The sequence below is a fragment of the Quercus suber genome, unplaced genomic scaffold (assembly GCF_002906115.3).
Source record: "Quercus suber isolate HL8 unplaced genomic scaffold, Cork oak 2.0 scaffold_256, whole genome shotgun sequence".
In the NCBI taxonomy this organism is placed as follows: Eukaryota; Viridiplantae; Streptophyta; class Magnoliopsida; order Fagales; family Fagaceae; genus Quercus; species Quercus suber.
In genome coordinates, this window is record NW_027069712.1 from 24,828 (window position 1) to 36,932 (window position 12,105).

At 35.5% G+C, this 12,105-nt stretch overlaps 2 protein-coding genes across 4 annotated transcripts; one reads left to right on the forward strand and one right to left on the reverse strand.

Annotated features, from left to right (window-relative positions):
• Positions 1 to 845: 845 nt before the first annotated feature.
• On the forward strand, positions 846 to 10,517 carry LOC112036470 (ubiquitin-like protein 5). Of its 3 annotated transcripts, none has more exons than XM_065781075.1 (2): positions 846 to 1,173; positions 7,412 to 7,896. In XM_065781075.1, the coding sequence occupies exon 1, from the start codon at positions 951 to 953 to the stop codon at positions 1,170 to 1,172; it is 222 nt and encodes a 73-aa protein (XP_065637147.1). In that variant the 5' UTR covers positions 846 to 950; the 3' UTR covers position 1,173; positions 7,412 to 7,896. The 3 variants fall into 3 exon arrangements, with proteins under 3 accessions (XP_065637147.1, XP_065637148.1, XP_065637146.1); XM_065781076.1 differs by lacking the exon at positions 7,412 to 7,896 and adding an exon at positions 4,016 to 5,222; XM_065781074.1 differs by lacking the exon at positions 7,412 to 7,896 and adding an exon at positions 10,197 to 10,517 and having other exon boundaries at positions 849 to 1,173.
• On the reverse strand, positions 1,489 to 10,107 carry LOC136070727 (uncharacterized). The gene is made up of 3 exons (XM_065781060.1): positions 9,918 to 10,107; positions 2,587 to 3,911; positions 1,489 to 2,511 (listed from the first exon to the last, which is right to left on the reverse strand). The coding sequence occupies exons 1-3, from the start codon at positions 10,105 to 10,107 to the stop codon at positions 1,489 to 1,491; spliced, it is 2,538 nt and encodes an 845-aa protein (XP_065637132.1).
• Positions 10,518 to 12,105: the final 1,588 nt, after the last annotated feature.

Genomic DNA, 12,105 nt, shown 5'->3' on the forward strand with positions numbered 1-12,105 from the left:
AGGGTCTTCTTCACATAAATGCGGTCAGAAAAGTTGCTGCAGAGTATTAAATACTGTGGTAGCAGTTTTCCTTTTAGATATTTCTTCATCCTTATCGTCTCCCAGTGTACTTAGAGCTTATCTTGATCAGAAGGAGTCCTCGGAAGATCATCTTGACCTTTTATACACTCAATTGATCCCTACTATTCGCGTCAGAGGAATGTAACCTCTTCGGACAGAATGCGACATTTTCGGATTGTAATCACTTTTCCCTCTGTGGGTCCTTTTTCCAAATGGGTCTTGCCCTTACCATCTCTTTTTCTCGGTCGCATAGTAGTCCTCATATGGGCTCTCGGTCCACTATGTTGGATTGAGCCATTTTCTCCCCACAAATACTTAATAAAAAAATACTACTATCTTAATATTCATTTTAAAAAAATTAATCAAATAAAAAGAATTAAATCACATTTTTTAAAAAAAAAAAAACAAAAGTAAAATCCATACTTACTGGTATTGGATTTCCTTTTATAACTACACTGAATAGGTAAAGTTAATACATTTAAAGTGATGCATCAATAACAATTTCACAATAAATCTTAAATAATGGAGAAAAAACATAGCATTTTTCACTTTTATTTGAAATCACAATTTTTAAACAATTCCTTTAACCAAATACAACAAATTTCCAAACCTAAATGCTATTGAAATTTTGAAACTAATGATTTTGTTTATTTTATTTTATTTTATTTTTTTAACTTTCAAGTTTTAATAATTTATTACACTTTTAAGAAAGGACTTAAAAATTAAAATACAATATTGCATAATAATAGTACACTCCAATAAACTAATAATAATGAAAAGACTATGAACGACCTGAAAACTTCGACGTTGTTAACAAGACTCGTCAATCGTTCTCCCCAAAATTTGTGTGAGTGACTAAAGAAGGGGTTGTTGAATTGTGAAGTGTGAAGATGATAGAGGTGGTGCTGAACGATCGGTTGGGGAAGAAGGTTCGTGTGAAGTGCAACGAGGATGACACCATAGGCGACCTGAAGAAGCTTGTGGCGGCTCAGACTGGTACGAGGGCCGACAAGATTAGGATCCAGAAGTGGTACAACATCTACAAAAACCACATCACTCTCAAGGATTACGAGATTCACGATGGCATGGGCCTCGAGCTCTACTACAACTAAGGTTAAATTCCCACTCTTTGTTTCCTCTACTTCTTCAAAAACAAAAAACACTGTGCTGTCCTGTCTTCTTGTTTTTTCTCTTTGATAACTATTACTATCTATCAGATTTAGACAACTGGGACACATAGCTATGTTATATGAGGGATTTGAATTTCTGGGTTATGCTTAATTTTGTCTGAAATTGGGATATACTGCTTTGATTCTGGGATTTTGTGTTGCTCTGGACCTTTTTTTTTGATAGATAACTAAAAATTTTTTATTAAGAAACAAAAAAAGCCAACCCAAGTACATTGGGGATGTACTTTAGGGGCAAAAATCAAGAACCCAAGTTACAATGATCAATTAAAAGAGGAAGAGAAATACAAGAAAAATGCGACAGAGCCACACTCCAACCAAGGAGAGTGTGTAAGAAGAAAGACTTAATCTCTAGCAAGGACCGTTCACATCCCTCAAAACAGCAAGCATTTCTTTCCTTCCAAATACACCACATCAAGCAGTGTGGCACAAGTCTCCAAAAATCTATATTGCGATGCCGCCCAAATTTACCTTGCCAAGATTCAAACAACTCAATAACCTTAAGTGGCATAACCCAATGCAGCCCAAACAAACAAAACACCAATGACCACAACTCCCAAGCTAAGGGACAGTGAAGCAAAAGATGATCCACCAACTCTCCACTCCTCTTACACATGTAACACCAATCAAGAACAACAATACGCCTTTTGCGAAGGTTATCAGTTGTAAGAATCTTACCTAAAGAAGCTGACCATGAGAAGAAAGCCACCCTTGGGGGAACCTTTGAGTGCCACACCATCCTCCAAGGGAACGAAAGGGAAGGAGGGTAAAAGTAGAGATAAAAACTACTAACCTCAAACCCTCTACTCCTAGCTAGCTTCCAACAAATCTTATCAGGGCCAACCCCCCGCACTTTCGAAGAGTAAACAATGTCCATGAACCGATCAAAAGATTCTTCCTCCCAATCTTGTGGTGAACGACGAAAAAGAAAATTCCAATGCAACTGCCCACCAGACCAGCCCATAACCTCCGCCACTGAAGAATCCCTTGCTGTGCTAAGGCTGTAAAGTTCTGGAAAAGCCTCTTTGAGGGAACAATCCCCACACCACACTTGCTTCCAAAACTTCACTCTAGTACCATCACCCACATCATACCGTAATAGTTTAGAGAAGTTCAGCCAGCCACTTTGAATAAACCTCCAAAGGCTAACACCAAACGGACTAGTCACCTTTTTCGTGCACCAACCACCCCAAACATTCCCATATTTCGTCTTTATGACCCTCCTCCACAGCGCATCTGTCTCTAAACCATACCTCCACAACCACTTGCCCAACAAAGCAGTGTTAAAGCTTCTCAATTGTCTGATACCAAGCCCCCCACCCTACATTGGCTTGCAAACCTTAGCCCATTTCACCAAGTGAAATTTAGAATCACCATTACTACCACTCCAAAGAAAATCTCTTTGTAATTTCTCCATACGAGTAGCAACCTTCCCAGGAATAGGAAGAATGGAAAGGAAATAAGTAGATAAGGAGGATAAGGCACTTTTAATAAGAGTAACCCTACCTCCCTTAGATAAATAAAGCCTTTTCCAACCTGCTAGTCTTCGTTCCATCTTCTCTAGAATAGGATTCCATATTGATACCTCCTTGAATTTGGCGCCCAAAGGAAGTCCCAAATATTTCAAAGGAAGGGAAGAATGCCTACAACCCAACAACCCCACCAGCACATCCAGATTATGCACCTCTCCAACTGGAACCAACTCTGATTTCCCTAAATTAATTTTTAACCCAGAAACCTCCTCAAATCTATTCAAAATCTCCCTCAAAGTAACTAATTGATTAGGATCAGCATCACAAAAAATAAGAGTGTCATCCGCAAATAGGAGATGAGACACCATCATTGATGTACTAGTTGTCGAACCTACAGAGAAGCCCAAAAACTGCCCAGCAGCTGCAGCCACATCCAACATACGACTCAAAGCCTCCATAACAACATCAAAAAGCAATGGAGATAGGGGATCCCCTTGCCTAAGCCCCCTAGAGCTTCCAAAAAAATCCGAAGGACTCCCATTAATTAGTATGGAAAATTTAACAGTAGAAATGCAGCACAAAATCCATTTCCTCCACTTATCAGAAAACCCACAGCGCTGCAGCATATACATAAGAAAACCCCAATTCACATGATCATACGCCTTCTCCAAATCCAACTTACACAACACTCCTGGAATCCCAGTCTTCAATCTACTATCAATACATTCAGAAGCAATTAACACTGAATCCAAGATTTGTCTACCTTTCACAAAAGCATTCTGTGAATCTGAAATAAGCCCATGTGCTACCCTTCGAAACCGATTAGCCAACACCTTTGAAATAATCTTGTACATCCCACCAACTAAGCTAATTAGACGGAAATCCTTAATCTCCACAGCATCTACCTTTTTAGGAATCAGGGCAAGAAAAGAAGCATTAAGGCTCTTCTCAAACACAGCTTGAGTATGAAAGTTTTGAAACACTTCCATAACTTCTTTCTTCAAAATACTCCAACAAGATTGAAAGAAAGCCATGGAATAACCATCCGGGCCAGGAGCCTTATCGCCATTAAAACTATTAATCACCCCAAACACCTCTTCCTCATCAAAAGGCCTCTCTAGCCAAATAGCATCTTCCTCCGAAATTCTAGAGAATTCCACATCATCTAGGACAGGTCTATGAGCCACATTTTCTGAATAGAGCTGCCTATAGAACTAAAAAACACTGTGCTGACCTGTCTTCTTGTTTTTTTTTTTTTTTTTCTGTTTGATAACTATTACTATCTATCAAATTTAGACAACTGGGACACATAGCTATGTTATATAAGGGATTTGAAGTTATGGGTCGTGCTTTATTTTGTCTGAATTTGGGATATACTGCTTTGATTCTGGGATTTTGTGTTGCTCTTGACCCGATAGACCTTCTTATATATTATGTGTGTGTGTGTGTGTGTCTATATGCAAATTTCAGGTGCTTGTTTCTACTGTTTGGTTTATTGTGATATAGATGGATTGGTGAATTTTTAGCGAGGGATGTGTAAGTTTCTTTTTGAACAGAGGAATTGTGATTTCCTTTGCTCTATTGAATAAGACCTTGGATGTTTCCTTGCACATAGCTTATGCTAAAAACCCCACGATTGATTCCATATTTAGTTTTGCTTAATGATGGAGTGAGTTTGTACATTTCATTTTCAAAATGCATGACTGACTTTTTGGTTATATATTTTCTTATAATGCGAGCATTTCCATTCTGTTGGGTTGGTTGTTTACTTCTGTGTTATTTAAATTGATAATATGTCTCAGTTTATTCTATTCCCGTTTTTCATATGGAGTAGGCTGATCTATGTTCAATTGGGAAATTGGGGGTGGTAATTTCGTCACTGAGGGGAAGAACTATTGTTAGTGCCAGCTTTTAGCATAGAAAAAGAAACTGTGGGAAAATAAGATTTTGGAAAAGGAAGAAAAGAGAATATTTTGGAAGATATATGACCATATAAAAAACCCCATAGACAAAGTATAACTTTTCATCATCTATTTTAAAAGGAAATTTGTGATATCCAGCTTCATGATATTCTGAAGAGCTGAGCAATCATAGTTTAATCTTATGCATTCAGTTCTTCCAATAGGTTTGTGTGGTAACTCCCGAAAGTGACTAGTTGAAATTTAACCCAAATTTTTTCTTTTGATGCTTGTTTGTCAGTGTTAAGTTCAATTCATGAGGATAGAAGTTTAAAGGTTTTCTTGTTGGTTTGGAATCTCACAGCACTATGCAGAAGAATAACAAAGGGCTGCGCTAATTCTTGTGAATAGTTATAATCCCACATTGATAAGAAAAGAAGTAGAAATGAATGATATACCCTATAGATGGAGTGGTGTTTTAGTTTTATTGTGTATAGGAGATTTAGAAGACAAAGTGTTACCATGTGTGTTTGTGTGAGAGCACCTTTGGATGTAATAGGGATTTGGGTTAGTTTATATTTATGAGCATTATTAAGATTATTGAATGTGGCTGCAATCCTTCATTGACATGGTTTTGAAACCCGGACCGGACTGTACGGTCGGACTGGATTAACCGGGAACCGGTCATCAATCCGGGTTTTTAAACATAAAAAACCGGAACTCTTTGATTTGCAACAAACCGTTCAAACCCCGGTCAAACTGTCTGGTTTGTGGTGAGGAAAGCTGAAGAAGTAAAGATATCATTTTGAATTGATGGTGAGGATGAAGATTTGAATGTGAGAATATTGGGATTTGTTAATTGATAAGACTAGAGAGAACAATTTATAAAAAATAAAAACTAGAGAGAATTAGGCAAGAAGGGGAACACGTGAATCAGATAAGAATGAGAAGAAAAAGTATTGGGGAGTGGGGCCGGGTAGATAAAATGAAAGAAAATTGAGATATTTTAAATAATATAAGAGATATTTTATCATTTTTGTAATAAATTTCAAAAAATATCATCATTTCTTTAATTAAAATATTTTTTAACCTCTTTATATATATTATTTTCATTAAAATTTTTAAATTTTGTATATGTATTTTATTTTTTTTATATTAATAAATTATTAAAATAATTATGACGTCATCACGGTTTGACCTCGATTCGATCTCGGTCTGACCTTAAAAACCTTGAACCTCTCTCTTTTATGGTTCATTGAACGGTCCAGGTCTGAAAACCTTGTTCATTGATAGTGAATTTTGGTTGGCATTGCTTGTAGATGTAGGCATAGAATGATTTGGTGTGTTATGGTGTTTATTATTTTCTTGTTTTGAGTGTTTCTTACAACTAATCGGAATAAGAATATTTCAAGTTATTGAAGATGGTGAGGACAAATTTTGAGGTAGAGCCTTTTGTTGATAATTATAATTTTAGTTAATGGCATGCATTCGACCTACCAACTTGAGGGAACCAATTCACTACCTCGTGTTGGGTTTTCATGGGTTGATGGGTTAAATTGGGTTCTAAATTTTTTTTTTCCTCCGAAGCTCACTTTGGCTGAGATTTAGGTTAGCAAAATTTCAACCCAAGTAATCCGACCTAACCCACTCAATTAATAATTTAATCTACATATATCTATTTTAAATTTTTTATGATTTATTTTGAATTTTGAGACTTACATCCCAACCCAACCTAATCCCTCAAGTTGGATTGGATGGGGTTTGTTCTAGGAAGCACTGACGTGGCTAGGAGGGTGGCGCACCGGAGTCCGATGCAGGGTGCGGCCACCAACACCGCTGCCCGTGCGTCGATGCCTTTTTTTTTTTTTTTTTTGGATTCGTGCCTGCCACCAACACCGCTGCCCGTGCGTCGATGCCTTTTTTTTTTTTTTTTTTTGGATTCGTGCCAACTCAGCCCCGATTCGCGCCGATTTGGCTCCAATTTGCACCAATTTGCGCCGAACCGGGCCGATTCGGCTAGAATCAAGTCGTATCGGCCGAATCAGATCGTACTGACTGGCAGCTAAAACTGACCGAAATGGCCGAAAAAGGCCGAAATTAGCTTTGAATGAGGCCAAAACATCCTAAATCTGTTATTCCTCAATTTTATTTTGAATATTTGTTGCTTCTTTTATGTTTTGTTTTGTGTTTCTTGCTTTCTTCTTTCTTTGTTTTGTAAACCAAGGCCATAGTAATATGTTTTTTAAGAATATTTTAAAAGGAAAAATATATAGAAAATATAAATAAAAATATTTTTAATAATTTTTTAATTGCCGCACCCCACCGCACCCGCACCCTACTTTTTCAAAAATTGCCGAGTCTCGCACCTGCACCTGCATCCGGATCCCAAAACGCACCCGTGCTTCATAGGGTTGGTTAGAGTTATCATGATTCATGTGTTGGGTTGATTTAGGAATTTCTCAATCTAAGGACGTCGGGAATACCCCAATCCCAAACCCAATCCATGCTCAACCCTAATTTTAGTATTTGGCAAATTATTATCAATAATATCCTACAGCAGGAAGGGTTGATTAAAGAAGCAAGTATTAATTAAGGCATTGTATAGAAAGTTGACAAAACTGGCCATTGTGTTTGATGATGAATGGGAATAGCTTGAGATGAATGTAATGATTACTCTCTGTTTGAATTTCTTCCCATAGGTAAACGATAGTGTATTGAATGAAACTTCTACCTAAGATTAATGTTAAAGAAGATACACATGTCAAAATCACTTAGAAAACATTCATTTTTGCAGATGAGTTGTATCAATTGCACATGGAGGAAGGTATTGACATTAGGGGTCATTTGAATCAAGTAGGAGTAAGGCTTGTTGCTCTTAACCTCACTCTCTCTTTCATATGATACCCTTGTAACTATACTATGATAATAATTTCATTGGAGAAAGAGAAGCTCAATAAGTCAATGAATGATTTTTAAATTGGGGCATTTGTGGTAAAGTTTGAATCAAGTCGTGGTAGGAGTGTATTGTTTAGGAGAAATTTTAATAGAAAGAAATCAAAATCATAGTCTAGACCCAAAATGGATATTAATGACATGGAATGTGTTTATTGTCATTAGTTGGGACATTATCAATATTAATGCAAGAAATACTGAGCCGAGTTAAATTTGTAGTAGACAAAAGCTTGTTGCATATCCTGTAAATGCATTAATTGTTACGACAGGTAGTGAGGATGAAGATAGTGGTGATGTTCTAATTGTTAGTAAAAAGGTTCCATTAAATTTTGTGGGTTTTATATTCTACTTACTCCTTTCATATGTGTTGGAATAAAGATTGATTTGACATGTACAAAGCTTGTGATGTAGGTTTTGCTAGGTGAATAATAATGTGTAATGTGGGAATAGGTACGGTAAATTTTAATATGTTTGATCTGAATGTGAAAACTTTAGTTAATTGAGACACTACTCCAACTTGGAAGCAATTTGATTTTTTTAGGTCAGCTAGATACTTAAGACTATGGATATTATCTAAGAGATGTAGTTATGAAAGTCAATAAAGATACTTCAGTGGCAAAGAAGGGTCAACTTTCAAGATTCTGTATAAGTTGATTGGAGAGACAGTTAAAGATGGAGCATGTAATGGAGCAAAAGGTAGGGAGGAGCCTTTCATTCGTTAAAACGCCATAGCCACCCAAAAAAACCAAAAAAAAAAACAACAGAGCATCACCTCACATATAGGATTAGATCTATTGAACAAAGTTTCTTTCCAAACTAGTTTGGAGAAAAACTCTTCAAACTTTTCATATATTTCTTTTTTGGGTGTGAATTTTGAAAATCTAACTGTTGAATTTTATGTTCCTTATATTCTTAACATGTATATCAAATTTCGTTCAAATCAAATATTATTTACTATTTGATCAATTAGATTGCAAAAACTTGAAATTATAACATTTATTTGATGACATAGCAATTTATCTTTGATTTTCTTGAAATTTTGTAAGATTAAGGATGTAATAAGAACATGCAATCTAGCCTATAGCAAAGGTAACATTGAACTTAACCACCCCCCCCCCCCTCTCTCTCCTCTTTTCTTGGAGAACTGAAAAAATTATTAGAACAACAAAAGCAGAAGGTTGGGAGGAGAGAGTTATGAGGTAAAAGTGGCTTTCAAATCAAAGGAGAACTATTGGTAACATAGAACTGTAACCACCTGGTCAAACTGTCGAGTTTGTGATTTCGACAAATGATTGTATGTGGATTTTTTTTTTTAGATCAAACAAAAGTAGTAAAGGGCTTGGAGGTTAACAATTATGAAGTTTTTTTTACTAAAGGTGGAACAAACAAATTGATTCAGCACTTAACAAACTCAAATTTTGACAAGCCAGAGAGTCTGATTCAGTGTTCATTGTTCTACTGCCAAGGACCTCCACGATTAAGAGAATCTTGAAAAACTCTCATTGACAGAATGGGAATACAGAAACAGTCTTGACTACTGTGAAAAACACCAAAAAATTGGAAGAGCAAGCACCACAACATCCAAAATTTAACGTGGTTTGGGAAACACTANGGCTAGATTGCATGTTCTTATTACATCCTTAATCTTACAAAATTTCAAGAAAATCAAAGATAAATTGCTATGTCATCAAATAAATGTTATAATTTCAAGTTTTTGCAATCTAATTGATCAAATAGTAAATAATATCCGATTTGAACGAAATTTGATATACATGTTAAAAACATAAGAAACATAAAATTCAACAGTTAGATTTTCAAAATTCACACCCAAAAAAGAAATATATGAAAAGTTTGAAGAGTTTTTCTCCAAACTAGTTTGGAAAGAAACTTTGTTTAATAGATCTAATCCTATATGTGAGGTGATGCTCTGTTGTTTTTTTTTTGGTTTTGTTTTTTGTTTTTTGGTTTTTTTGGGTTTGGGGGGGGGGGGGGGTGGTGGGGGAGATTGAGGATCTAGTACTTCATTGGTTCTGTTGGGCAATATTTAAGCTGGTCTCTTGCTGAATTAGCAACAATGGGACTGTCTCCTTTAATTAGAAGTTTGAGAAGTTTTTGGTGTGACATCTGTTAGTACCAATTAAAACAATGGAGAGGTTCTTTTTTGTTGTCCCCAACTCCTCTGGTCAAACAGAATATCATTGTGGTTCTTGTTAGGGATATCCAGAAGAAAATCAAGTTCACCTTAAAAAATGAATGTAGTAAAATACACAATCTGCGATAAGCATAGGTTACTTGATAGTGTTCCGCCAAAAGTTACCAAGAGTAACTGATTTAGTGGGGCAGTGTACCATTTGAATTATTTGCTGTGCAGAATGGAGACAAGTATGTTCTTTCTGTGAACGTCTTTCCAAATTTTGACTCAGTCAAATACGCAGTAGGGCCATAGGTGTAACCACAGATTTTTATGTTGGTTTTCCCGTTTGATAAATTCAATGTAGCATTTTCTCTTGTCAACTCTTGTTTCGATATCTGAAACATTTTAACTCTAAAAAACTAAAACTAATTTTATGGAAGTTTCATTGTTTGCTCTTTTGGATTCTTACTCTTATTGATATATTTGTTTTCAGGTGTTCTATTTCTTAGAAAAAATGCACTGGAAGTGTGTGTGAGTGTTATGGTATCTAGAAGAGACATTCTATGTGATTTGCTTTTCACCTGGACCAATGATGGTGTGGCATGTATTACGTATGTACGTCTAAAACAGCTATTCACTTGATATGGAGGTGTGGGATATGCATATCATTGAATAAATAAAAAATTGCGCTGTAGGCAAATCATCACTTGGGAGCAGATTGATTCTTTGCTTGTATCTTCACACCTATGTCATTAGTAAATTCTTAAAATGATTGATTATGATGGTAATGGCATACTACTGTTGGGTTGCTTAAGCATGGTATTAGTTGAATCATTTGTGCATAAGCAACTATTTTGAGAAAATAACTACTTAAAAAGGTGAAATTTACATTTGAGTGTTGGGGGGAAGGTGGAGTTGAAGATGAGACCTGTTCTGCCATCATCTGGAGCTCTAAAAGGGCATGCTGAGAAGCAGTTGTTTTTAGCGATTCTTGATATGGCTTTGTTATGATTTAGCAATATCATTTTTACTTAACTGCTAAAGCCATTTTTATCATGCACTAATCATAGTAGATCATGTCAGTAACTGTAAAAAATGTTTGTGTCCCTTTACTTATTGTCATTATTTAGCTTCTCAAAATGATTGTCTACCAGTTAAAGTTTCCTTTTGCCTTCGGCTTTTTATTGAATACTTGAATAAGCCTACATTTGGATTATACTGTTCCCAAGCTAACCCATCGTTGTGGTTAGAGCAATTTAATCAAATAGCACTAGTCAAGTAAAACATAATGGAATTCCATTAAAGAATTTGAAATGTTATAACATATGAGGACACTTTCCTCGAAGAAGAAGAGGTGCATGGTAAAAGTTTCTAGATGATTCCACTTGATAAACTGTGAATTGTAAAAAAAAAAAAAAACAAATTGAATGTATAATGATGATCTCTTAAGACCCGTTTGGATTAAAGGAGGAGTGGGGGGGAGTAGAGTAGAAGTAATTGAAAATAGGTTAATGTACTCCCTCTCAATCCAAATGGGCAATTAAAAACCATCATCATCTTAATTGGACATTGGTGTGCACATATGACACGGGTAATTGTGTCAAACAATTTTCCACTTCACCAAAATGTCATCAACCGAACCTCTATCCTTGCCCCCCACAGTTTGCCACCCAACCATTACCCCCCACTAACGACCCTAGCCACCGTTAGTCTACGGTGGCTGTCGCCACCACTAATCCTTTTTTTTTAATAATTATATATGTGCTTGGAAAATGAGAAACTGTAGAAGAGTAGTAGAAAATATGTTTTCCATAGCATTTTTATGAAGCGCAATCAAACACTTGAAAATATTTTTCAGAATATTTTTAGGAACACAATCAAATACTTCAAAAAAAAAAAAAAATTTCCTGTCAAACCAAACACAACCCTAATATCATTCTTTCAACTTCTTTGTTTTGTTTACGTTTGTGCTAATAAATTGGTTTATACCTTTTTTTTTTAAGAAGATGTTTATACCCAGTTGGTGACTCTAATTTTGTATTAATATTTTCTAACTAGTTTTGTTTTTTGCATAATTTTTGTGTATGTTGGGGACTCGTTATTCTTTTCTCATAAGAAGATGTTTATTTTGTGTAGTTACTATAATTATCCTCAAATCTATTTGAATTATATTTGTAGTTATAAAATCAATTGGTTTCAAGAGACTACCACCTCTCTATCACCCATATTTTTTGTTTAATAATGACCTTTTTGACAACCATGATCACATACTTTTATTAAGCCGAATTTTACTCTTATTATCATAGTACAATTAAATTAAGTCTTTTTTTATTTTTTGGTGAAAAATATAAATTAAGTTTAATTGGATAGAAATACCGATTATCATATGCAGATACATATAT

Coding starts and splice junctions, on each gene's coding strand:
- LOC112036470 (XM_065781075.1), top strand. CDS start 951: ATGATAGAGGTGGTGCTGAACGATCGGTTGGGGAAGAAGGTTCGTGTG.
- LOC136070727 (XM_065781060.1), bottom strand. CDS start 10,107: ATGTTTCAGATATCGAAACAAGAGTTGACAAGAGAAAATGCTACATTG. Junction 3,912..9,917: donor CACAGCAAATAATTCAAATG/GTACACTGCCCC, acceptor AGCTCTATTCAG/AAAATGTGGCTCATAGACCT. Junction 2,512..2,586: donor ACTTGGTGAAATGGGCTAAG/GTTTGCAAGCCA, acceptor TTGTTGGGCAAG/TGGTTGTGGAGGTATGGTTT.